This window comes from Triplophysa rosa, linkage group LG20, assembly GCF_024868665.1.
Source record: "Triplophysa rosa linkage group LG20, Trosa_1v2, whole genome shotgun sequence".
NCBI classification, from domain to species: domain Eukaryota; kingdom Metazoa; phylum Chordata; class Actinopteri; order Cypriniformes; family Nemacheilidae; genus Triplophysa; species Triplophysa rosa.
The window spans coordinates 12,719,027-12,746,199 of record NC_079909.1 but is presented as its reverse complement, the minus strand read 5'-3'; the positions used below and the strand labels follow the sequence as shown (position 1 = coordinate 12,746,199).

The window sequence follows — 27,173 nt, the reverse complement described above, 5'->3', positions numbered from 1 at the left end:
TTACTATAGGGCAAACGGTGAGCTCACACGTGTTCTCATGCAATAAGATCGCGAGACAGCCTCAGAAAGTTGTTGTGGATTTAACATTGTGTAAAAACAGGAAGTAGATACAAGAGTGACGCCTGACTGTTGGAAACGTCCTTCACGATGACACTCCTGTCTCCTCATTTTCTCAGACATTGCCCTCCCTGGGGCATGCCCTTACCTGACGGGTCACATCCTTTGCTTTTTTTGCTTTTTTATAGGTTTGTTTTTCGTTTAAGTGACCTTTGAGTTGACTGTTTGCACATGGTAATATCATTTTGAAATATATATTAAGAAAGATATGATATTATTAGGTTCTACATCATCCTGTTTCATAAAAGACAGGCAAGGACACAGAGGAAGGATGGAGAGAGTGAAAGAAAGAAGGTTCTGATACAGTAATACTCTGGATTTGATAAAGATAAGTGCAGCCTCAGGCTTCAAAGGCTTTGTTTTTATGTAGGATATCCTTACTCAGCATGGCCCTGTCCCCTGTGGTGATGCATTCTGGGAACTGTCTGTATTAGACGATGGTAGGAGAGAATTACTGTAGAATTAAGTAAACGTAAAAATGAGTCACACAACAGCACTGTCTGTAGTTACGACACACCCAACAGATTTAAAGTAATAGTTCACACAAAAATGAAAATTCTTTCATCATTTACTCACCCTCTTGTCATTTCAAACCTACAGTATATGACTTCCTTCTTCAGCAGAACACAAAAGAAGATATTTCGAAGAATGTTGTTAACCAGCGCATATTCACTTGCATTGGTTTTGTGTCCATACAATAGAAGTAAATGGGTGCCGGTGCTGTTCGGTTAAAATATCTTGAATTGAAGTAAATGATGACAGAATTTTCTTTTTTTTTAACATGAGGCCCTGGTCTTTTAATATAATTCATATCACGCATGTTGTTTGTGTTTTATATTACTGGTACACGTAAAAGGACAGTTCACCCAAATATCAAAATTTGGTAAAATTGTGGTTCAAAATCTGTATTTGACTCTTTCTTTCTGTGAAACACAATAGAAGATATTTTGAGAAATGTCTCAGTGTTTTTTTGTTCGTACAATGGAAGTCAATGGGGGGCATGTGGTTTGGTTACCGACATTCTTCAAAATATCTTCCTTTGTGTTCTGCAGAAGAAAGAAAGTCATACAGCTTTGAAATGAACTTAATGTCCGAATATTGTCTGAAAAAACACCCTGGCCTATCACTAATACTGCACAAGCATTCATTTCTCTTAGGACTGAAGGTCCTGTTCCTGAGTTGTTATCCGTGATGAATGAAACAATTAAAAGTGAGCACAGGGAGCACGAGAAAGCAATGAGAGATTGTAATAGAGGGAGATCTTTGTGTGTTTGTTTTTTTTGTACGGTAGGTTGGGCACGGCAAAATGCGGGTGTGGCTGGGAAACTCTCACTTAGGCTCTCTTTTAGACCTCTTTTAGTCTGTACACAGTACTACACACAGCTGCTCTCTCTATCTGAATCACCTACACCAGATACACGCATACAGAGAGTTTTCTAACAGGCTGTGAGAGAGGAAGGAAGCAGGGGAAGTGAAAGAGGGGAGAGCAAGAAAGTGGGGGCATTGGACGCTCAAAGGATCGAGTTGTCTCGAGACTCTCCACTGTTCTCTGCCACTCTTGCATGGACTGCCGAGAAACCCACACTGCGGGGGGAGAGAGACAGGCGCACGCTCGGAGACTCGCACACACATGCGTGTGATACCGGCATCAGGTGTGTGTCATGAATGCGTTATTATTGCAGAGTTGCGGCTGAAACGCTTTTATGGTTGTTATGAAAGTCTCAGAGCCGTGATGTGGTGCGGATTTCTCCACAGATGTGCGAAAGGTCTCGGAGAAATAATGCCTAGTCAGGCTGATGGGTTTGTGCGCTCTCTCTCTTTTGCTCAGGTTGTGTTAAACTCTACAAAAAAAAGGCAACTGTAAAGTCTGTGTGCTTTCCTTCGATAGCTTTTTGTGTCCAGTCAAAGTTTGCTTTACAGTGCACTGTTGTAGACGTTGCATTGTGGGTCACTTAAATAACTTTTTCCTACGTAAACGTTCTGCGATGACCTTTAAATATGGGCGTGCACTGGTGTGAGATTGTATGACATCTGCTCAGGTCCTGATAACAATCGTTGACTTTTTCCAGTCATCTCAAGACCCTTTGTAAGTTGTGGCACAAGGCGATCACAAGCTGCTTTTAATAATGTGCCTCTACATTTTCTATGAAGGTCATGTGGGGCCACAGGGTCTTCTTATACTGCTGAATTGTGTGGTTTATTACCTTAGACACACAGACAAAACACAGAGAAAATATATGAATGTAGTGATTTGAATTTGTTTTTATTGCATATTTTGGAACATATGTTAATTTAATAACAAATTTAATTCAATTTAATTAAGTACATTTCATTTATTACAATTGTAGGTCTCTGCACTGTAAAAAATTGCATTGTAAAATGTATATATTTTATACATCTGTAAGATCTGTAAATAAATAAGAACTGTAAGTCATACAGCATACACTGTAAATCGCATTAAATATACATTTGCATGGTGAATAAAATTATTATATTAAAGTTATATACCCTATGCTGTTTTTTATGGTTAAAACTGGCTGCTGTGGTTTCTTGTAAAATACACAATAAACAACTTCAAAACATTAGAAGACTCATTTTGGTATGCACAAGTATAAATGTATTTATTACCTTTTAGGCAAAAGTGATATGCACAGGTAATAATGTAGATATTAACATACAGATATTTAGTGAATTTTACAGTTTGTCCATAGATGCAGAGGTGCAATTGTCTGAAAGTATGACACGAACCCAGTTTTGAATGGATTTCACAGACAGGGTCACATTTAAGCTTACTGCATTTGCACAAAAAAAAACATAACATTTAATACAGATATGCATGTGTGGCAGAGAAAGGTTTGCTTGGCCATAAGCAAAGATTGCCCATTTCATTTTAGTTTTCTTGACATTTGTTCAACTGTATACTTTGCTGTAAATATTACTTTTAAATAATATTGCACAGTGGTTCTCAAACTGGGGGCCGTGGCCCCCTGTGAGGGCCCAGATGGATCCAGGGGGCCACAGTTTTGTGGCATTTTAAGAAATATAGAAATGTATCATACATTTCGTGCAATCAAACATCAGAAAAATCAACCCAACCAAAAGAATTGACGTTCCAGCATTATATAATAGAAAATGTTTTTGGTTTAATTAAAATTCTAGGGATCAGGTCATAATTCTTTATTTGGGGGTCACAAAATGATGCACCCATACACAAAGGGGGCCTTACAATGAAAATGTTTGAGAACCTCTGATATAGCAAATTGGATGCTAAAGTCCTAAAAATAGACAGAAAAGGTATTGTTTTAGCCATCAGGGTGCTTCCCCTGGCTTAAATTTTTTTACTGTAACTCATTACAAATGCATTTCAAGTAACAAGACTAAGAGAAACTTGGAATAAAATGTTCCATTTAGGATAAGGTAACAGTTTGGCTTGGCAGTAGTCCTTAAGTATATAGCTTGAAATTTTACCTATTGAGCAGTAATCGGGCTTTGCTCTTTTTAAAAACCTGGAAGCTTTATAAGGAAACTTACATAATCTGTCATGATTGCTTATCTTCACATTTTCAGTCATCATGATCATTTCTCAATATGTTGTTTTTGTGATTATATAACATCTAAACTCTGCCAGTTTTGTCTTCATGTGTTTGTTGGGGTTTGCTGGCACATGCCATGTCCGGCTTACTAACTTATTGAGGTTTTCTCCCAGAAAGTTTTTGGTCAGTCCGTCGCTGTGTAGCGTCCAAGAGGCGCATTTGTTTTGGCACTCTGAGAAAGGTCGGGTTGTGATATTTGAGTGGATTTCATGTGATCGCGTGCCGGATTGAGACGGAGCTCTAATTCAAGCCTCTGTGTGCTGATTCTTATGTTTGTCTGCCATTAAATTTTATTTGAACCTTTGTTACTCATTGCATCTGAATGGTGGGGCTGGCAAGTTTGTGCTAAACCTGCTGATCCATCATGACTTAAGAATGTTCCAATGAGCGTTTTGTGCGCTTGAATTAAGCAAGAAAACTCGCACAAAGGCTAAAAATAGTCAACATCACATTTGCATTTGATTAGTGAACTAGAAATAGTGCCTCATTAAATATTGGTATTCACAACGTTGTGTCAATGCTTTTTTGTTTCATTTTTTTCTGAACCTAACATCGTTTGTTTTATGGTTTAAATTAGGTTTTGAAACACACATATAATATGAACCCCACTGTAAAAAAGTCTTAAATAAACGTACAACTTTTTGAGAGGTGGCCAAACATCATCTTTCATACGGGGAGTTTAGCATGCTGCTGTGTTTGAGTTTTAGCTACATCAGTTATAAAGCACATCAAGAGAACAATAGAAGGAAGTGCACCAGTAGGAGGTCTTAATCCCTCTTTCTTCTATCTTTCCAAACTGCTTTTGTTTCCTGTCGCTGTTGCCGCAGAGTTTGTCATTCCTATTGATGCACACAGTTGGGTTTAATTCATCCAGCCGTTAGATTTTGCCAAGCGTGGTGTTTGCAATTTTTCTATATTTCTTTATGATTTCTGCTTCAGGTTTGTCATCATCCTTCGTGTCAAGACCTTAGAGACGGCAGTCCACTCCACCTCTGTGAGTCATGTGACTCGAGCTGCCACCCCGTCGCCCAGGACGGCATGCTTTTTGACAGGCACCCGCGATTTGACCTGCAGCCACAAGGTAAAGCCATTTTTGTAATGAGATGATGATGATTATTATTTAGTCATGCTTTGTCTTTTGTCAAACAAATCATTTTTTCAACAACTGTAATGCAAATGCAGAAGCGATGCTTTTTTACTTTTCTGTCCCGTGGAATTGTTTTATTTGAAAATGTTCAGAAGTGTCAAAATGTTTAGAAGTGTTTTAAAATTGGACCTTTAGCTTTCCTAAATCATGTTGTGATCTGAGTACAGTAGCTTTATTGGGGACCTTTAAAAAACCTTTATTACAGTTTTATATACACAAAATGTATATAAAACACAAAAGAAAATACCTTTTACAGGGGTCTTAATTAGAGATCATCATGAAGTCAAATAAGAAAGAAGAATCACAAATACATGAATATGAATGAAAATATATGCCCTCAGGGCCTGGATGACTCTTAACTCCCAGTGTGTGGTGTTTAATTATTATTACCAGCTTCTGACAGGATGTTAGTGTTACATCACTTCCTGTCCCCACAGGTTCCATACTGGCCCGGAACGTGTCCACTCGTTCCTGTCCGCCTCGCACCGGCCCCCCCTCAGACATGGAGGACGGAGAGGAGGGGTGCTCTGACCTAGGGTCAGTTTTTCACTGTTCTTCCTCCATTCTTCCATCCATTATGGGCACAATCGGGCTCGTACTTTCCAGTGGCGTCATTCGCTGGAGAACATCTGGGATTTGACGATCAAAACGCTTTAGGAAATGGAAAAATGAAACGGGGAGTGTAAATCTGAACAAGCTGTGTCTTGATGAGCTTGACATGAATGGGTACAATAGTTAGGAGCTGGTTTAGTTTACAACATGATTTGCTTATTATGGATTAGTTCACGCAAAAGACATTTATGTCATCATTTTACTCACTTTCACTCACCATACCTTTCAAACCCAAATGACATGCTTCCATGGAACACAGCATTTTTATGAACATAGTTGTTGCTGTAAACTCGTCTATATTCCAAGTCTTCTAAAGCCATACAGTAGGTTTGTGTATAGAACAGGCTAATAAAAGTCTGTCTACCTCTCCTAGATAAGTTAATCTGCTCTTTTCAATCATTTAGTAGGTCTGATTCACAAAATTCCATGCAAAAGGAAAGCCAGACAGTTTCAGAACAGCGGTTTTGCATTCATTTTTTTATTCAAGAATATATTTTTTTATTCAAGAATATCTTTAAGTGTGTGTATAACCTTGTGGTTCAAGCAATTTTTGTCTTGTTTTTTCTTCTCAGGGATCGCAGAAGTGGAGGAATGAAACTTGTTAAGAAGAAGACCAGACGCAGACACACAGATGTAAGAAAATAATTTGCGTTCTGATTTTACTGTGTACCACTTTTCAAGTCAGAGCAAGAACAAGAAGAGATTCATTTTTGACTTGATTCTGAGTCATCGCTCTTGTCCCGTGTCCATTTCTGATGGTTTAGTCATAGTCTCTATCAGTTATCAGTAATCATGTCCATTCATGGATTTGGCTTGATACACCAGCTGTAACTTGCTTGCCCTAAAGCATACAATGACTTTACATGACTATCTCTTTCAGGACCCCAGCAAGGAGTGCTTCACACTTAAGTTTGACCTCGATATTGACGTCAGCATGGAGATTGTTCCAGCGGTGAAGAAGAAAACTTTAAGGTGATTGAGTTTTTTAACCCCTAGGGGGTGCAATAAACAAACTGCATGGAGGCTCAAGCATTTATACTGACCACATCCAAACCATCTGTTAAAATGTAAGTGTGCTGATTTGCATTTCAGAGAAGTCCTGGGAGCAGTGTTTGAGAGGAAAGGCATTGAGCTGTCACGTGTCAACCTGTTTTTAGATCAGTCCAACACGCCGCTTTCACTGGGATTTGAAGCCTACCGCTTTGGTGGCCACTACCTCAGAGTACGAGGTATATCCGCTTGCTTTTAACATTGTAGTTTGAAGTCAGCACACACAATACTCAGTCTGTTGGCATGAATGAAATTTCAGGGGATATTACACCCCAAAAAATCTGTCATCATTTACTTTCAATCAAGTTGCCGATGTGTTTGCTTATAGAATATTGTAGAGGTATACATAGTGCAATGCAAATATTATTAAATATTAAATTAAATTTAAATAATCTACTTTTGCTTACTTTCTTTAAGGATATTGTGGATTATATACAAAGTCTGTTGAAATAATACAATGTGAATGTGAAACGGATTTGAAGTTCTTTTACACATTTAGTGACTGAATTGTGTGTGTGTAGCTAGTCCAGGAGAGGAGCTGAAGGTGGAGAGATGTGTAAAGGACCCTCGTTCACTCAGTTTGCCCATCATGAGATCCTCTAACACACACAATTCCTCTGCTGAGCGAGCGGAGCACGGCTCTCTGGGACGCAGAGAGGCTGCGGACCTCCTAGTTGGCCTGGTACGTTTCTGTTTGGTTCTTTTCTAGCTCTAATTCTCTCTGTTTTGTTACCTTTCCTCTATCTCTCTTTTTACTTTTTTAATGAGTTATAAAATTTCTGTTTTGGAACTGGGCAGTGACACTTTTTGTGCAATCATGTCTCCCACACATAGATGCAATAAAAAAATCCACAGTCATTGTTTTTTACTACATGCTGTCAACCCTGTGACCTCTATCACAGAATGACTGAATCATTCTTTCCAGAATCATTTTTGTGGGAACATGTAATGCCACTGGTCAATTTTTTTGTTATAACTCTTCCTTAAAGAAAAAGTGCATAGTTTCTGTGCCAGCAGCAGCAATAAAACAGAATTGTGAAAATAATTATGTGTTTTAAACAAACTTTCCATCTACAATTGCTCCGACAAACAGATTCCCCAAATGCACACCACTGGTTAAGCCGTAATGAAATGAATGCATGATACACTTCACCTTGAAAGATCACAAGGTTTTCAAAGCAGCTTGGCCTTTTCTCCTTTAAAGGAAAGTTTAGTATCATATCAGAGACACCTTCAGGGTTTGAGTTTGTTTGAATACAGGGATGTGTCTCGGAAATCCTGATCGCGCTTGCCAAGTGAGTCGACTTCCACATATGCAACGTGTGCCAGCTTGAGCGTTCAAGTTCAAAATACAAAGAAACCTTCCCTATAAAGTAAACACGTATGTTTTTTCTGTAGCACATTGACTGTATGAAATCTAAGATGCGTGTTTTCTGTATTCAGCTGATGTTACCGTGAGTTTGTGTGAAACACAACAGAATCAAACAGGAGCAAAGGTCAACGCTCATAAGATAATATTTCCTTGTGACTGTAGCCGGCTTTCTGCTCCATCAGCAGTTCAGTGGGGAACAAGGTTAACCAACTTCACCCTGGATGTCCCTTGTGGAAAATACAGTGGAATTTATGTTGTAAACTAGTTTTTATTGATTTTTCGCAGCAAAATCAATCTCATGGATACTTCCAATTGGGAATCAAAATAAGGAAATATTTGGCTTCTTGTAAAGAACAGTATAGAATAAGCCATGATTCAGCTAGGAGTGATGTGATGTGTAACTAAGATGGGTGTAATTCACTCTGATGATACAGTATAGTGAAATATAACTGTAAGTGTGCTTTTACTGTACTGTGTAAGCACGTCAGATGTATGCCGGGCCATAACCGGTCATGCTTGCATAACTAGCCATAAAGGTGATATTCAAGCCATAGAAGGGAGATAAGATAGTGCCTTTCCGTCTGTTAGGGCTGTCGAGAAAGGCAGTTGTGTGTGTCACCTGAAAGGAAGAACAGAGCTGGCCAGAGCGAGTTCTTCGCTCCACCTCCCATACCCTGGCACTGAGGTCAAAGGGCACAACAGGAGCAGAAGAATATCAAACAACAGACGTGTGAGGAACAACAAGGAAAAAGTCATTTTGGATGATTTGAAGGTGGATTTGAAAGAATAGGCTCATTCGGCGTGGTCGTGTTTTCGAGGGATAATTCTTCAACCATGCAGACGATTACAAATCTAAAACTACAGAGAAGTGGACTAAACAAGTTTCATGGTGTCTTAAGTTTTTTATTCTATTTAGGTAGATTCCATATTTTATATTAGGAATCCTATTTGTAGCTATCCACTTGTTAAATGCTGTGAAGGTTTGCCAATTCGTTTGATCTTCAACATCCAGAGCCTCATCTGGAACCGTTCCCTCTGGACCATTAAGGTCTTACAAACTCTTGCATGGTAGATCAACCTGTGCCAGCGTGGAAATGCTGAACTTCCGTCAGAGGACGTGGAATGTGCCCAGCATGTCCATTTTGCCGGAGGTGCCTGGTGGAATGCTGATTCACTACAGTCCTCTGAATGAGCCTCCTCGGCTTCATGCCCCCCGGCATCATGCCACGGGGCTGGTGGCTGCCCGCGTGCAACGCTTTGAAGCGGAGAGTACGCCGCCTCCCGTCCCGGCGTCTCTGGGGACACCAACTCCTCCTAATAGCCCTTTGAATGTGTTGGAAGATACCACACAAGACATAAAGGTATTGCTGCATTTTGCAGGTCTATATAGGCTTCAGTTTTCATTTATTGGTCTGTCATATATAAAAATTCCTGGAATATGAATTAATATTAATATCCATGTTTCTTTTTATTATTATTATTTATAGATCTAATTGATTTATTTTACATTTTAACAAGACAGTTTTTGCTGTAATTCTTTGCTTATCATTATGTATTAATTTGTGAGGAAACCGAAACCTAAATGATCTCTCTGTTATCTCTTATAGTATCATATGAGTTGCACAGTGTTGGGTACAGCGATTTCTGGGTTAATGTGTTACTATCTACAGAAGAACCTGGAAAATTGGACACTTTTGCTGGCCAGAGTGTTTCCTTATTTCTGTGTGTAAATTGTGTCTCATTGTGGATGACAATCTGCAAAAAACACTGAAAGTGTTGCCTAGCTTGCAACGCTAGCTTTTAGTTTACATTTTTGTGATTATACAAAAAATATGATACAAACACAGTAGACTGCACCCCAGTAAGATTAAAGGGATAGTTCACCCAAAAATAACAATTCTGTCAATATTTATTCACTCACGTCGTTTAAAACCTTCCTTTGTGAAGTACAAATTAAGATTTTTTGTGTCCATACAATGGAAGTCAATGGGGCCAATGTTGTTTGGTTACCAACATTCTTCAGTATCTTATTTTCTGCTGAAGAAAGAAAGTCATACATGTCTGAAAAACAATGAAGGATAAGTAAATGATGAAGACTTTTTGTTTTTGAGATGAACCATCTGTTTAAAAGGATAATGAGTCTGACTTTCTGTATCTGATCTCAGTGTTTTGAAGTGTTTAGACCCACTCTTCAAAATGCAAATCAGGTTATAATGTTGTTGCCAGCTCCTAATTAGTCACAGTTACTTAAGTTACCTTGGGTTTGGCACAAAGTGAAGAACTGTGTGTGCAGTACCTAAGAAGACAACACACCGATTGTGTGCTGTGTTAACAGTATTACTTTATGCATTCTGATCACCTTTTAATGCATACTGTTACTCTAGGCACCAACAAGTCTAACAAATGTACACAATCGTTGAACCAAGTGGATTTGAAATGCAACTTTGAAAAAGCTGCAATCTGTAACTTATATAATATGAGCCTAAATCAGTTGAGCACTACTTAAGAAATGTGTACAAAACTGTCTGCATATCTCACTCCCATTTACGATGGTAAACTCATATTAAGGATTTATAAATTGAGCTGTCGGGTATGAATTTACATAAAATGTCAGCCCACGCACAGCAGATATGCATGTAACGTAACTTGCAAAAGAGATGGTGATAGAAAGGCCAATGATACAGATCGCACCTTTACATAAAAAAATCCACATTTTCCACAATCCAAATTTGTAGTGATCATTCGCTGTCAAATTCAGTTCCAATTAAAGGTCCAGTGTATGAAATTTTGCGGCATCTAGTGGTGAGGTTAGGAATTGCAACCAACGGCTCACTCTACCCCTCACCCCTCCCTCTCGCAGCACTACGGCAACTGTAACAGGACAAACATGTCACGTTTTCGCTTCTTTGCCGAAGAAGATAATTACGAAACATGCTCTGTAGAGCAGTTTGTCCGTTTAGGGCTACTGTAGAAACAACATTGCGAATTCCATGTAAGTGGACCTGTGGTGTATGTCGATAGAAATAGTTCATTCTAAGGTAATAAAAACACAACGCTTCATTATGTAAGGTCTTTACACACCTCTGAAGACATAGTTATGTATATTATATTGCATTATTATCAATAAATCCTCCAAAAAATTAAACATTAGACCTTTAAAGAGAAATTATAAACACACATGTGATATGTACATATGAAGAGTTTGGTTCCAAAATGCGCTAACTTTTTTTTTCATTTTCAAAAATCATGTTTTTTTGTTGTGCATTCCAATTACTATCAAACTGCAGTTGGTTTGTTTTGATTTAAGCCATAATAACTAAAAAAATACAGCTAATAAAACACAATAAAAACAAGATAACATGATAAAAAAACATGATTTTTTTCATCTCATTTTGGAATCAAATTCTTCATATAAACAGTAACTGATTCAAGGCTTCCACTAATGCCCGCTCAGATGCATGATGCCTCATCTGCCTTAACAACAGATGTGCATTATAAACACTGTTCTGCAGTCAGCTCATGCCACTGGCTCAGAGCTGTTCATTTCAAAGCCAACCTCCGAATAGCTGCTCTAAGATCAGTCGTTTGAGGTAGCAAATGTAGCTCCTCCCCCTCCTTCCCTGCCCCTGCTCCTTTCCCCTCTCTTCCTGTTCACACAATAGGAGGGCAGGATTCTGCAGTTACTATGACACCCGGCCAGCCCTCCTCAGCAATGCAGCGGGCTTCTGTTCAATCTCCTTCAGGTTCACGCACATATACACACAAGCCGAGCAGCCTGTGGAAGTGGATTTGAACGCACCAGTCCATTTGTGCTCCTTTAAGGGTGTGCAACGTCAATGTAGCATTTGTGAGATCTCAGATAGTCCAGGAGGGAAGCAGGTTGCAGGAGGTTCGTTTTGGAAGCAGCATGGGTCTGGCTTTCTTTTGATGCCGTGCAATGTTGTATACTGCTGTGGAAATGCCTCTGACATCTACGGTGAGCTTATTATTGCTTGTCTTCTCTGTCTGACGCTGTGGTACCTGGAGATAGAAATATTTTTAATCCGATATGAATGTACAGAGAGCATCTGTCTTGGGATTGGTGGGAAAAAATGTTGGCTGGAATTAATGCGGTGTCTGAATTTGCTGTTTTTATAATCAAACTGTATGTCTGCCAGTAATAATATTTGTGATATATCTAATGGTTTAACATTTTATGTTAAATGTATTATGTTTATGTATGGGCTCCAAGGTGGAACATTTTCAGAGGTTGATTTTTCGCAGCATAGTCTTGAATGTATCAATTATGTTTAAGTCTGAGTATTATCCATGTTGTTTCTCCTCAAATTGCTCAGGAAAACCAGAAGACACCAAGTAGGCAATTATATACATAAATAATATACATCATATAAAATGTGTTATATGGTAAATGTCAAATTCACTTGAAATTTTACACTATAGATAGAAAGACACCGAGACAGATAGAGAAAGAGACTTAAGCTCCTTTGAAAATGAATGACTTCTGGTGATTTGAAGGCGTCTTGGCACGTCCGTGTACAGTTTGAGACATTCTTGAGATCATTTCTAAAAGGAAGATGCATGTGTTATAAGACCCAGGTTCATTTTCTATTTGTTTAGAAACTGAGACATTAAACCTTATTTGTGACTTTACAATCCTATAAGCGTTTCATAGAGAAATGACTGAAATGACAATTGGACAATAATACAATAATTTTGGTATAGCAGATGAGCCACAATATACTTTTTTGGCTTGTTTGGGTATACATGCCCTCAGAGAGGAACTGGTTAAAGACATGAGTCAAACAGGTTCTCCGGATGAGCATAGACCGGGACAGTGTCACCCTTGTCACCCTTAAAGGATGATTTTAATGAGTTTGCAACCTAGGTGTCCTGTTAAATGCTTTAGAGACCATTGATTGATGTTTTTTGTTCAGAGGTCAGCTCTGGTCTAGTTGACCTTCAACTGGTCAATTTTGGTCACCGGGAGCAATGAACATTCCGTCCAGTCAGAGGCATCAGTATCGTGTCAAAACATTGACCAATAAGTTTGCGTCCAGATCTGTTTTTGAAGAAAAATTTCAGATTTGTTTTTAACCCATTTTAATTGCATTTTCCACAAAAAAGTCCAAGTAATGAGCCCCGGGGGACGTTGAGTGGCTTTCTCCGCTCCACTCATGCATTTTTTATTTCTCTCCATTGTCGTGAGCGGGGAAAAGCCTTTCCCCTGTTTTCGTAGACTTGCCTTGCCTCTTTCCTGTTGTTGCTGAAGGGTTCCTCTCGACGCCTCGGGTCACAGGGTTCACTCGTTTTTGTCACTCAAACTTCTAGCGCCTTAACCTTTCTGCGCGCTGAATGTTGGCAAAACGTAAATGACCTTTTCACCTGTTGACAGCACAATGTGTTCCCTAAGGTCAGTAGATGCCACCTCAGGTGAAAGATGTCAGGGAATGTGCAAAGATGGTCAGAGAACAAGCTTGTCTTTGTTTATGTGTAAATGTCCTCTGGTTTTTTGTGCTCTTCCTCACCTGTCAGCGCAAGGATATGTCTGGCACTTAAAATTCCTCGGCGTTAAAACTCTGACAGAGTACAAACGGTGTCTGCTTTGACTGGTTGTCACAGTATGTTTGATCGATGCGTTTCCTTTGTGAACGGTGCTACTGTGACATCCGGGGTCTAATATTAACACTCACTCAAAGCTTCAAATTGGTTTGGTGAATAAATAAATTAGAGTTAACTGGTAGCATTATTTTACAGGTAGCTGATAAGCATCGTTATACATGGTTCAAGTGGAATTGTGAAATAAAAATCGAGTTAAATTTAGACCCTGGATTTTATTTAGCTTTTGTGTCATGTCTTTGGTCTTACTTTATTATTATATATATTTATTATCTCTATTCTTTTTCTTCCTGTCGTTCTGTCACAGGGTCACGCACGCCGGCGAAAGAACATGCCGGAGTTTCTGGGCGATGCCAGCGTCGCCCCCACCCAAGACTCTGTGTCCCAGCTGGGCGGTTCACTCCCAGGTTCCATAACGGGTACGGATCGCTGGAGGAACCGCGCCGCCAGCCGTTTCAGCGGACTCTTCGGTTCCAACTCAGGAAATGGTTCTCTTGGGAAGGTCAGTGTCTTTAAACATCTAAGAGTTGCATGTGCAAGACAGTTTCTCATTCGCGAATACAGGCTCTTAACTATTTTTGGCTAGCTTTGTGCGTTTCACACTTGAACAGTTTAGGAAAAGATATTAATTTGTCAATGTATTAACCCACTTAACTTTGTAATTGAATAACCAAAAACAGGAAGATGTACAAGTAGACTTTTCCTTTTTCAGGATGTGACGGACGAATGCGTTTTACCTCTCACACGTGCAGGAACCTTTGGTGGCTTTTGTGTTAGCAAGCTGTAATGATTCAGATAGGTTTACATGTTCCGTCTGGCCCTGAAGCGTAAACGTAGGGTCAAAGCTCAGGCTGGACTCTTCCTGTCAATGTGACGGTTGTAAAAATTTAATAATGGCCTGACGTTGGTCCGGTATGGACAATAATGTCGGCTTGGGGAGATTGTAAAGGTGGCTTGACCTTTAGACTATGCGGCAAACAATACACTATAGTATTCACTTCATATTCATGTGTATAATAATATTATATGTAATGTTAAATAGAACTCTAATGTTAAATAGAACTCATTTGGGTTTACAGTACATAGACAATACATAATTTTACATCAATTGTTGTTATTTTTAATAACTGATGTATAGTGGGTGTAAAAAGCTGGGAACTCCGGGGGAAAGAGGAATTTACATTGGGATTTCCCAGTCCTCAAAAGTCAATAAAATCCTAAAAAGTGCCACTATGCAGTATATACACAGTATATATACTGTATATTTCTGGTTTCTAGTTTTGTTGAATTGCTTTACTTGAATTTGCTCTTTATGAGTCCCATCCCCATTATTTAGTAGTCTAACAACTATTTAAACCCATTTAATTTCCTTTTCCATCATCCTCTGTTTTTTCTTTTCTCATCTCCACAGGAGTGTGATCGTGTGGAACAGTTGCAGAGTAAGTTATACTCCTACACTATGTTCGGATTACCCAAGATGCCTCCGCAGCTCTCGTTCCACAGAGACTCATGGGAAGAGGAGCCGAACCTGGAGCTGGAGGAGAGCTGGAAGCAGCTGCTGGAGAACCCAGAGGTACAGAATACACATTCCCATTATTACAAACACAAACCAAAACTCGGTTGTTCAGTAGAATTATAATACCCATAATAAATTTAAGATGAAAATCATCTGATTTGTGCAATAAGAAACCTGTCAGATCAATCACCATAAACGGTGATGAATGAGTTTATGACTTCTGCATTTTCATTAATGTTCCGGCCTTCTCATGGTGATGGATGTTTCATTGTTCCTGTAATCAATTGTATACGAGTAACTAAAATAACAGTAAATGTATTATTGTATTGTTGATCCTAGTTTAATTTGTAGATTATACTGTAACAGACATTACGTGGTTCACTACAGACTTTAAAGTGATAGTTCACCCAAAAATGAAAATTCTGTCATCATTTACTCACCCTCTTGTCATTTCAAACCTTCATGACTTTCTTTCTACCGCAAAACGCAAAAGAAGGTATTTTGAAGAAAGTTGGTAACCGAACAGCACTGGCCCCATTCACTTCTATTGTATGGACACAAAACCAATGCAAGTGAATGGGGGCCAGGTGTAACAACATTCTTCAAAATATCTTCTTTTGTGTTCTGCCTAAGAAGGTTTGAAATGACAAGAGGTTGAGTAAATGATGACACGATTTTTATTTTTGGGTGTACTATCACTTTAAGAAGGTCCACATAACACTCTTTAGTACGTATAGTACGTTAATGTTACTTAAATATTTTGGTATGAAATGTTTTTGTTCCTGCAGATTTTAAGCAGACGTCAGTGTCATCAGCAGGAGGCCGTATGGGAGCTGCTTCAGACAGAGTCAGACTACATCAAGAAACTGCACGTCATCACTGATGTAAGAGCCAGCTGCACAGCTGCTTATATTTACTGCATTACATAACCAGTTTCCTATAACAATTTATAACAGTGGGTAATTCATTTAAGACTTTCACACAAAGAATTGACAAAAAACTCATTTGCTCTCCATCTAGCAGTTTCTGAGCAATCCCTTAAAGTTTTCATGTCTAGTCCAGTTTAACCATCTCTCACTCTTGCTCTGTCGACAGCTGTTTCTCTGTGGACTGCTGAACCTACAGGAGAGTGGTTTACTCAGTGAAGTTGAACCCGCGCGTCTCTTCAGTAACATTCAGGACATTGTGCAGCTGCATACATCGCTGTGGGCGGAGGTCATGCTGCCTGCACTGGAGAAGGCCAGGCAGAAGAGAACATTGCTTGACCCCATTGACCTACACCAGGGCTTCAGCACTGTGAGTGACATACTCACACACTCATATACTGTACTCCGAATACACTAGCCGTGATGATTATGGTTGGTAATACAGCATATTAATATGAAAGAACGGGCAATTTTATGCTTCAGAGGTTGGTTTTACAGTACATGTCATGCACCAGACCAGACTTTCAATCTTAACACAGTATTAAAGGAACAGTTCACCCAAAAATGAAAATTCTGTCATAATTTACTCACCCTCAAGTTGTTCCAAATCTGTATAAATGTCTTTGTTTTAATGAACTCCGAGAAAGATATTTGGAAGAATGCTTTTATCCAAACAGTTCTTGGCTACCTTTGACTACCATGGTAGGAAAAATTGCTTTATACATTTCTTTTTTCTGTTGAACACAAAAAAAGAAACGTTGAAGAATGTAGGAAAGCAAACAGTTCTGGGGTTCTTCTCCAGTTCTTCTCTATACTATAGATATCGTTTATAGATTAAACTATAAATACTGTTCTATAAACCAAAGATGGGTGATAAACAAGGAAAGCAACAGGTCAGTTGTAATGAGCAGTACAATTAATGCTAAAGTCCAGATAAATTGTGACCCTGTCTGTGAAATCTTCTAAATCTTCATATTCTAAATATGAGCATTAAAGTTTGATTTCACTGTGATTTACATTTATGACATGGCCTTATTCAGTCAATATTTAAGATATCAAGGTTATATCTGCACATAATGTTCTTTATATTATGTAAGATTTCAAGCAGAAAACAGAGTATTCTAGATACATAAACACGACCTTATTTTTTTTGTGTACAGTTTGGTTTCAGATTCAAGCCCTACATCTGTTACTGCATGGAGGAAGAGGGCTGTATGGAGTACATGCGCACATTACTGAAAGACAATGAGCTCTTCCGAATATATGTAACTGTGAGTAAACATTTCTATCCACATCCAGCTGCTCTTCAACCACAAACATAAATCTGTGATGAATTAAGTGTGTCGCAAAAGGTTTACTATGTCATATACGAGCAATATACAAAGTCTTTAGTATAATTATCTGTATTGTAACCGCAGCCCATCATTTTGACTCAGTGGCTTTCTCACGGTCTGAGTGTGGAGTACTTTTATCATTGTTTACCAGATGAGACTTTCAATAGACTTTTCCATCCTGCAGTGGGCCGAGACTCATAAACAGTGTAACCGGTTGAAGCTGACTGACATGCTGGTGAAACCTCATCAAAGACTCACTAAATACCCACTGCTGCTCAAGAGCGTACTGAAGAAGACAGATGACCCGCCGACTCGTGAGGCCATTAACAAGATGGTAAGGAAGAATAAATATGCTTCTGTTTGTGTATTTTAAATGGAGGCAAATATGCCCAGTTTATGGGTATAGTATAGAACATATGAAAAAATTGTACCGAAAGTCTTTTAAAAATAATTTAAAGAATGATATCTATTATTTTTTAACCTGCTGTGTTGTAAATATTTGTTTTCTCTGTCAGGTGGCTGCTGTCGAATGCTTCATCAACAGTGTTGACTCTCAAATGAGACAAAGGGAGGAAAAACAGAAGCTGGCTGCCATCGCTAGTCGTATTGAGGCATATGAGGCTGTGGAGGGGGCTAGTGAAGAAGTCGAGAGGGTAGTTGAATCATTTTACAGGAAAAAAACAACAAAATTGAACAAGTAAAAACATTGAATTAGGGCTGTCACGATTATTAAATAATCGTCTCATCGCATTGTTTGACCTCATCGCGATGGTTTCAGATCATCGCAATTATTGCACATCTCTATAGAAGACACTAGGGGGAGCTGTAGTGCATCTGCATATTGCATATTTTATTGTATATACTGTAACTAAAGCATGGTAATACTTGTAAAATGTACCACCACAACACAATCACTTAAAAAAAAACTAAAGCATATACCATAAAAATAACCTGCAGTACAATTTAATATTATTTCACTGTGAAAACCAGTCTACCAAAATCTCATTAACATAGAAGTAAACTTTTATTGTAGTCTTGCAAGTGAGAAAAAAACAGACTAGAAGCTTTTCTATGACTGATAGCATTTTAATGGTGGCTTCAATTCACTCCTGATCAATTTACTTAATTTACAAGTATTTGGCGGTTGTATTATTGACAGGTAAAAGCCTAAACCTTAAGTATGATGACCCAATTTTTTCCTATGTATTTCCAAGAAAAAGAACATAGTCTTTATATTCAGAACAATATAGTCGTTTCAAAGCTGAATAAAAAATGTATGAGAATTAAAAGTCAAAGCTTTAAAACAGACAATTAATCGTCATAATCGCCATGATTTATTAGACAATTATTCGTCAGCCAAATTTCATAATCGTGACAGCCCTACATTGAATACAATGTTATTCTGGCTTCATGACCTGCTCACGTCTCTCTTATCTGTTCTTTTGTGCATCTGTCTTTCAGATCCTCAGAGAATATAATAACTTCGACTTGACCGCTCCAGTGATGGGCGTCCCACCAGAGGAGACCCGTCAGCTGCTTCTCGAAGGACCCCTGAAGATGAAGGAGGGTAAAGAAAGCAAGGTACGATTAAGAAGTCGCAAATATATTCAGCTGAGTGCACTTCAGCAAGAACCATTTACAACTAAACGGGCAATAGTTTGTCTAAAAACCTCTCAGCAGATTCCCTTTCCTCCTATTTCCGACAGATGGATGTGTACTGTTTCCTCTTCACTGATGTTCTGTTGATCACTAAACCGGTGAAGCGTGTGGAAAAAGTGAAGGTTATCCGGCAGCCCCTCATCATCCGTAACGTAGTGTGCCGGGAGCTGAAGGACCCAGGGAGCTTCCTGCTCATCTACCTCAATGAGTTTCGTTGCGCCGTGGCATCTTACTGCTTTCAGGCCAACAGTGGCACTCAGGGTCGCAGCTGGATGGAGGCCATCCACAACGCACAGGTATGCTGTAATACACACCGGAATTACAGTATTTTGAGAATATAGAAGGTGGCACATTTACAATGCTTTCAAGCATTGACAGTTTGGAAAGAAGTCATTTCAGGCCTCATCAGGTATATGCTACTGCTTTTAATGTTGAAAAATATATGTTTAAGAATCTTTACAGAACTATTTTCTACATGGCAGCCGCAGTAGTGTTATCTTGAACCTGCAACCCTTTGATGACCAACTCTGATCTTTTAGTGTTATGCTTGTTTGCTGATTGTGATATGAAGTGTTATTCCCCGCAGAATCAGCTCCAGAGACTTTATTCAGAGTCACAGAGGAGTGACAGAGATGACCGTGATGAAGATGAGACTGAAAGCAGCATGTCCACATCCAGCTCTCCATCACTACAGCACAGGGAGCCATTAAACAAGAGGTAATGTTTATGCATGACTATAAAAATCATCTTGCATGACGTAATGCATATTAGTAATTCACTTACACAATAAATAGAACTTTGTAGATTTTATTCATGAATGAAAGTGTAAGGGAGAGCTGGGTCAACTATAGCATTTCCTTTAAGGAACTGTACCCTTAGAAGGTACAAATATGAATTGAATTGTTATACAGTATTTATATATTTATAATTATATTAGTTTATCTTGGTAACACTTAAAGGAATAGTTCCCCTTCAAAATGGAAATTCTGTCATTTACACGCCCTCTTGTCATTTCACACCTATATGACTTTCTCTCTTCTGCAGAACACAAAAGAAGACATTTTGAAAAATGTTGGTAACCGAAAACCGTTGGTCCCCATTGACTTGCATTGGTTTTGTGTCCATACAATAGAAGTCAATGGGGACCAACGGTTTTTGGTTACCAACATTTTTCAAAATATCTTCTTTTTTCAGAAGAAAGAATATCATACTGGTTTAAAATGCCAACAGGCTGAGGAAATGATAACAGAATTTTCATTTTGAAGGGAAACTATTTCTTTAAGGTTGTATTTGTTAACATTAGTAAATGCAATAACTAGTAGGGATGTAGCGATTCACGGTGAGCGGTTGAAAATCGATTATAATGTGTGAGGATTCAAATCGGTTGAGGTGTGAACTGAATCGCAATACATTTTTTGAACAGCAGGGGCCGCCATGTTCACTGCAAACCTAAACATGAACGTGCTGATATTTCTTAAATGCAAAAAATCCAAGAAAAGCACAGACAGTATTAGTTTGTTTATATTAAAGAGACTTTTTCTATTATTAATTTGTTATAAAATTGCAGTTTAGTTTTGTTATTTGAAATAAAACATAATTTTATTATACAAAGAAAAGTGAAGCATTTAAGAAATAATGCAAGGGAAGTTGTTCATTTCTAATTTGTTTCAACTCATTTTGTAAAAATAAATCGTGAGTAAATCGTGAATAAATCGCATCGTGAGATCAGAATCGTGAATCGCATCACATCGTGAGCTGAGTGAATCGTTACATCCCTAATAACTAGCATTAACTAACAATGAGCAGTATAGTAATTCAGCATGTATTAAACATTGTAATCTTTGTTAGTTAATGTCAATACAATTACTCATATTAGTTCATGTTGCATTGACTATATTAAATGGTTGTCTACTAAATTACAATGAAATAGTGTAAATTCTATATTTATTCAAACTCAATTTAGTCAGACAATTTTAATCATTAACTAGCGTTACAATAGCCTCTGACCTCAGTCCTGATTAAAATCTTATATGGTATTTACTATAGACTGTTTAAGCATATGTTATATATGTTTTCAGTTAACCTTTAACCAACCACCACAGTAGAAAGACATTGGATGTTATATTTACAAGCAAGCGTACACGTATGACGCGTATGAGTAAAGGTCTTTGCACATATAGTCCGAAATTTTCGTATGTGTTTTTCGTATTTGGCTCTCGTTTGTACGGTGTCTCTGAATTGTTATAAAAGGCCACTCAAAATGCTTGACGGATGCGAAAAACGCAGAAAATCGAACACGGTCCGAATTTTTTTATGACAGACGAAAATATCAGAGGCAGTGTGTAAATGTGATTGACACAACGTGAGTTCATATTTATTTTTTAACGTGCAGAAATTTCGGACTCAATGTGCAATGGGCTTAAGGCTGAAGAAGAAAAACACACTGGCGTAAAACTCCTTTATTTCAAATCATTGTTTAAAGATTTCTCATAAAGTGATACGATTACACTTCTATTTCTCAAAAAAACCCGTACATTTTTAACATGTGTTGAATGAGTGACTTGTTTGTGATTAAACAAATTAAGGACGTTACAATTGCTTCATGTTTGAATTGCCAATAGTCTCCCGTACTGTAGTCAATATCAGAGCGGCTCTTAGCATAAACAGTCCTTAAAGGGATAGTTCATCCAAAAATGAAAAATCTGTCATCATTTACTCACCCTCAGGTTGTTTCAAACCTGTATACATGTCTGTGCTCCAATGAACACAGGGAAAGATATTTGGAAGAATGTTAGCAATTTTCAGTTCTGAGACATCATCCACTACCATAGTATTGTATTGTTTTGTTCTGTTGAACATAATGAGATATTTTGAAGAATTTAGGAAAACAAAGAGTTCTCGGGCACCTTTGACCACCATTTAATTCTCCCTACTATGGTAGTAATGATGTCCCAGAACTGAAAATGACTAATATTCTTCAAATTATCTTTTGTTCATAAGGGTGAGTAAATGATGACAGAATTTTCATTTTTGGGTGAACTATCCCTTTAAATGACACAGCATGTTTGGTCAAAGAACAAAGTGCATCAGTCTAATAAAAATTCCTTTTCTTTTTCCAAAGTCTCTCTCTTTCACCAAGTCATTCCGATGGCTCAACAGAAACCCTTTCTGTCGCTGCAATGGAAGATGTGGATGAGGTCAGGTCGGCTGTGGAGACGCTGCCGCCTGCATCCTTGCGAAATTCCCTGCTTTCAGATTCTTCAGTCCTGCAGGATTCCTTCCCCGCTAATGATGGAAGAACCCTGGAAAAGTTGGGTGATTTGGTCCCCACAGACCTGGATCCAGAAAGTCGCTCTCTTTCTATAGACAGTGCATATGGAACGCTCTCACCGGAGTCCCTGATAGCAGAGCTGGACTTAAAAGGACAGGTGAGCCAGAGTGAGGGAGAAGACACAGATGCTGGTGAGGAAGAGGTGGGGTTTGAGGATGATGAAGATGCAGAGGATGAGGATTCGATGACCTGGAACGGCTCCCAGATTACTGTAAACGAGTCCTACATTTTGGATGACTATTCAAACAATCAGATGCCTGGCCAGGTCAATGACAAAGCTGGAACTTCTCAGGTCACGGGCTGCCGTTCCCACATGCTGAGACGTCGTTTACCCATCCAGCCCCGCCCGGATTACCTGCAGCACTTTACCCTAAGGTCACGGTCTGAGGATGACCTCCTTCAATGCATCACTGGCCCTCTCCAGCCTTCTGACAGGAGCAATTTTAGCCGAAGCCTGACACACCTGACCAAACAGACGTCGCATGCCGCAGAGCTATCGCAGACAGATCAGGAAACCACAGCGCTGTCGAGTAAAGTGAAAGACACTCTTAGACGAGCAGAGGCCGGGCATGTGCAAAGGACACTGAGCTGCCGCAATGGCCAGACAGACTGTAAGCTTACAGATATTGAGACACTGCCCCCTGATGGGCTGGAGGAAAAGGGCACCCTGGTTTTATCCCAGCAACCCCGTCACCAGCAGAAGAAGCTGACAGTGGCTCAGCTGCACAGGATACGTGCCACCATGGTGCTTAATTCAACACTGACTGCATCGTAAGTCTGCATTCATATTAAGTGTGCTTCTGTAGCTTCTGTTTGCTTAACCACATGCTTTATTGGTTAGATTCCTCTTTTAAGGTGATGAGTGCCTTTAGATTAAGTGTGGCTAAAGTAGAAAACTTGTTAATAATAATAATAATAATACATAATTGAATCATATTAAAGGGATAGTTCACCCAAAAATGATAATTCTGTCATCATTTACTCACCCTCATGTTGTTCCAAACCTGTATAAATCTCTTTGTTCTGCTAAACACAAAGGAAGATATTTGGAAGAATATCAGTAACCAAACAGATCTCATTTATATTTACATTTATGCATTTTGGCAGACGCTTTTATCCAAAGCGACGTACATTGCATTATCCTATACAGTACATTTGTTTCTAAGTATATGCAATCGCCTGGGATCGAACCCACGACCTTGGCGTTGTTAGCGCCCTGCTCAAACCACTGAGCTACAAGAAAGCTCTCATCCTGTTTGACATTCTTCCAAATATATTCCTTTGTGTTCAGCAGAACAAAGACATTTCTACAGGTTTGAAACAACATGAGGGTAAGTAAATGATGACAAAATTTTAATTTTTGGGTGAACTATCCCTTTAATAACATTACTACTACTATACTACTAATAATAATAATAATATTAATAAAGCAGTTTTTGTTCATTAACTAGTATTGCAGTTGCCTCTTACCTGTAGTATTAATAATAATAATTAATAAAATATAATAAAAATAATCATATAAAATATAATAGAATTATAATTATTACAATCATAATAAAGGTGTATATAAATAACCATATTTATAATAATAATAAAGCAGTTTTTATTTATTAACTAGTGTTGCTATCGCCTCACCTGTAGTAGTAGTAATAATAATAATAACAATTATTAATATTAATATTAATAATAATACTAATACAGATTTAGATTTTGGAGGGTGTATTCAAATAACAGTATTTGTTATTATTAATAAGAATAATAACAATAATGTATATATTGTTAATAATAATTTTGCAGTTGATAATAAGGTTTTATAGGCTTTTTTGTTGTGATACTATTCTCGTTATTGCAATGTGAAAAAGTATATATCATTTAAACCACAGTATAGAGTAATAATGAGAATAACGAAAAATCACAATACAAGAAATCTAAATGAGCTTTATTTTCTTGTTTGAATACATATAATAATTTTGATTTCATGGAGAGTTGACACTAGGCATCAGAATGCACCCTCCTAAATCTAAATCTGTGCTTGCTGACAGATTGTTCCTGCATGTTGTTGCAAAATCTTGTCCTTATTGTCCAGACATGCCTGCACAACGTGAGCCCTCATTGTTAAGGTTTTCCTTCGAGTGTGGCAACAATTCATTAATTTTACATTGTGGACTCAGCCCATTAGGAGACAATGTGCTCCTGTGATACAACCTTATAGAGGGTGAGACACAGTGACCTCAGTCAGTGAGGCAAAATAAAGCCAGGCCCTATTGTGTAGAGTCTGTGGGAAGCTGGCATTTCAACATCCAAGTCTTTTGTCCTCAGTGTCTTTTATCTAATAATCTGTGATCTCCACCCAGAGTTATTAGAGAATTGTAGTTTAAAGAGACCTTCAGAGAAAATCTTTGCATCTGGAACACGGAGTACAGTTTTTCACTTTTTCTATTCTGGAATGTTACTTAGTGTTTGACTGAATGATTTGTTGTAATAAGATACTATAATTGTTCTGTGTGTGTATATATAAATGAATAATGTAAAATATATAAATTTAAGCAAAATGTGACATTAGAAGTTTACAATTCATAAGGTATTTATATTAATCTTGTTCTGTGTTGTTCTCTCTAGGGAGGTGTAGTGTCTGACGAATAAAGCTTGATGCCATAAGCTGGTCTATTGGTGGGACTTAGACCAGATCCAGGACTACATATGCAAAGAAGCTGTCACTGGTATCACTGACAGGGCTTTCGGCACCTTGACATCATCTGCCCAAAAGGGGAGACTCAACTCATATATAAACACAGGCCAACACAAGGAGAAGACTGTGGAACTTTTAGTAAACAGCCATGACCTTAACTTAATAATAACATAATATTGGCCGCACAGTCAATATTGTATTTCAGAGGATTATCTGCACAAAGAAGTACATTATGTCTAATGCCTGTGATGTTGAAAAAGATAATCAGTGTTGTATGTGCACCAATCAGGGCTTTTGCAAAACAAAGGGAACAAGATATAATTTATCTTTGCTTTAGACATTCATATCAGAATCAGTTTGCTGTTTTGTGAAAAGGAATTAATATTTTGACAAAAGCATGTTTAGCTTTAACTAAGGTCTGTTCTGATTTTAAAAAAGAAACCCGAAGCCTAAAAAAAGAAAAGTTTCATTTCATAAATGAGGACTGTGTTGACTATAAACTCCCACAGCATTATAAGTCATCAACACATGAGTATTTCAATTATTTCTTTCTTTCTGAATGTCCGTTTTCTTACTAATAATAGCACTCAGATATTTGTGCACTTGAGACTGAACAGAATTTCAAAAGGCGTGGGTAGATGTCTTGCCAATGCATTACTGCCCTCTTGTGTATATATAAGGAACTCATTAATATGTTAAACTAAACCACTCTTAATTCAACTAAGTCTTTGTTTAATGGACAACAAAATGATAATTGAATCCCAAAGAACTTTAACATGTAGCTTCTGAAGCTGATTGAGGTGTTTTGTATGTACTTAAGACATGTGAAAAAACAATTGTGGACTACTTTTGCGCCAAGCCCCACAATCATAAACTTGCATGCATTTACTGTTTTTTTTTTGTTTGTTTGTTTCAGCGCTTTGTAAATACAGTATTTATTGAACCTGCATTGTTTTATTGATAATATACTTATTGTTAATGCCTTTTTTTGCTTTTTAAATGTTAGCACTGTTTGTAATTTTTTGACACACAAATAAGGGCTGAATTAATGTCTTTCTCCTGGATTGAATCAGTTTACAAATGTAGCTTACATATTTACAGTTTACAAATGTGCACCTGTTCCCCCCCAACATGAAAAGCACAATACACACAAACTTTCAATTAAAATGCTTCAGATGCCAATTCGTTTTTGTTTGTTATTGAGGTCAAGCAATTCTGAATGACTCAACTCATTCACGAGCTTAAAGGCTCATATAGTTTACAATATGTGCCTAAATGTTTCTCAGACTTCATAACGCAGTGCAGTTAGTGAGCTTTCTTTCGAAATTGAAATATTCTCGCAATCCGCAGGGTGGCAGCAGAGATCTCTTCGATAAAAGAGCCTTGATCTCACTACTTTGTTTATACAGCTCATGTGAAGACGTCAGGTCACGCAACTCGTTTTACATAACTATAAACGTATAAAATAAAGTAAACCTAAATATCAGCCGGCCAAGTGTAAAAAAAAACATGAAAGCAAGCACTTGGTCACACAGAAACGGAAGTTCTATATACTGGATTGCTAATATCTCTGTGTTGATTGTCAGTATTTTTAATTTTGTTTGAATGACTGTTTGTTTCTTACATGTATGTAGACTGTAGCGTTGGCCTTTTGTTCGACAAAAAAAACTTTTGGGACCGGACCACGAAGGCTTGATTGTTTGATCCCCTGGAGTTTTATTGGTCTTTGCGGGAGCTGAGTCTGCACTGTGGTTCATGAGCAAAGCCTGTAAACACACCAGCAACACTCTGAAAAAGAGCGCTGAACTAATACTAACCATGTGTTATACTACATATACGTACACTGCCATCGAGTTAGACCTTTGAAATAATCTTTTCAAGTTTACACACACACACACACACACACACATATATATATATATATATATATATATATATATATATATTTGGAAAATTTGTAAAATATATGCAAGTTTGATACACATCTGTCTCTTAAACTATCAAAAAGAACACCAGAGACCGGAATCTTTTAAGAAATAAAAGATTCAATGTTTTGATGTTTTTTGCTTGCAAAATGTGAGACATCGACAAATACTACATATTGGTAATTCGTATTTTATCATCATAATGGATTACAGAAAGAATGGAGAACAGAGAGTGTTAAAGGGGGCAGGCCATGAGAGAGAGAGAGACTGAATACTGAAGGTGAGT

At 38.0% G+C, this 27,173-nt stretch overlaps 1 protein-coding gene across 3 annotated transcripts in view; it reads left to right on the top strand.

Annotated features, from left to right (window-relative positions):
• Positions 1–26,144, top strand: part of plekhg5a (pleckstrin homology domain containing, family G (with RhoGef domain) member 5a) — a 36,321-nt gene extending 10,177 nt beyond the window's left edge. For 2 of the 3 annotated variants that reach the window (XM_057362156.1, XM_057362155.1), the window contains exons 3-20: positions 4,650–4,791; positions 5,295–5,394; positions 6,042–6,102; positions 6,350–6,441; positions 6,562–6,698; positions 7,041–7,201; positions 13,815–14,009; positions 14,919–15,080; positions 15,812–15,907; positions 16,119–16,319; positions 17,110–17,220; positions 17,468–17,617; positions 17,799–17,936; positions 18,745–18,864; positions 18,990–19,238; positions 19,529–19,659; positions 22,064–23,044; positions 24,893–26,144. In XM_057362156.1, coding sequence (XP_057218139.1) covers positions 4,650–4,791; positions 5,295–5,394; positions 6,042–6,102; positions 6,350–6,441; positions 6,562–6,698; positions 7,041–7,201; positions 13,815–14,009; positions 14,919–15,080; positions 15,812–15,907; positions 16,119–16,319; positions 17,110–17,220; positions 17,468–17,617; positions 17,799–17,936; positions 18,745–18,864; positions 18,990–19,238; positions 19,529–19,659; positions 22,064–23,044; positions 24,893–24,902 — 3,237 coding nt within the window. In that variant the 3' untranslated portion in view covers positions 24,903–26,144. Of the gene's footprint in view, positions 1–1,473; positions 1,770–4,649; positions 4,792–5,294; positions 5,395–6,041; positions 6,103–6,349; positions 6,442–6,561; positions 6,699–7,040; positions 7,202–13,814; positions 14,010–14,918; positions 15,081–15,811; positions 15,908–16,118; positions 16,320–17,109; positions 17,221–17,467; positions 17,618–17,798; positions 17,937–18,744; positions 18,865–18,989; positions 19,239–19,528; positions 19,660–22,063; positions 23,045–24,892 lie in introns of those variants that run through there. The other variant, XM_057362157.1, reaches the window with a different exon arrangement.
• The last annotated feature ends 1,029 nt before the right edge of the window (positions 26,145–27,173 follow it).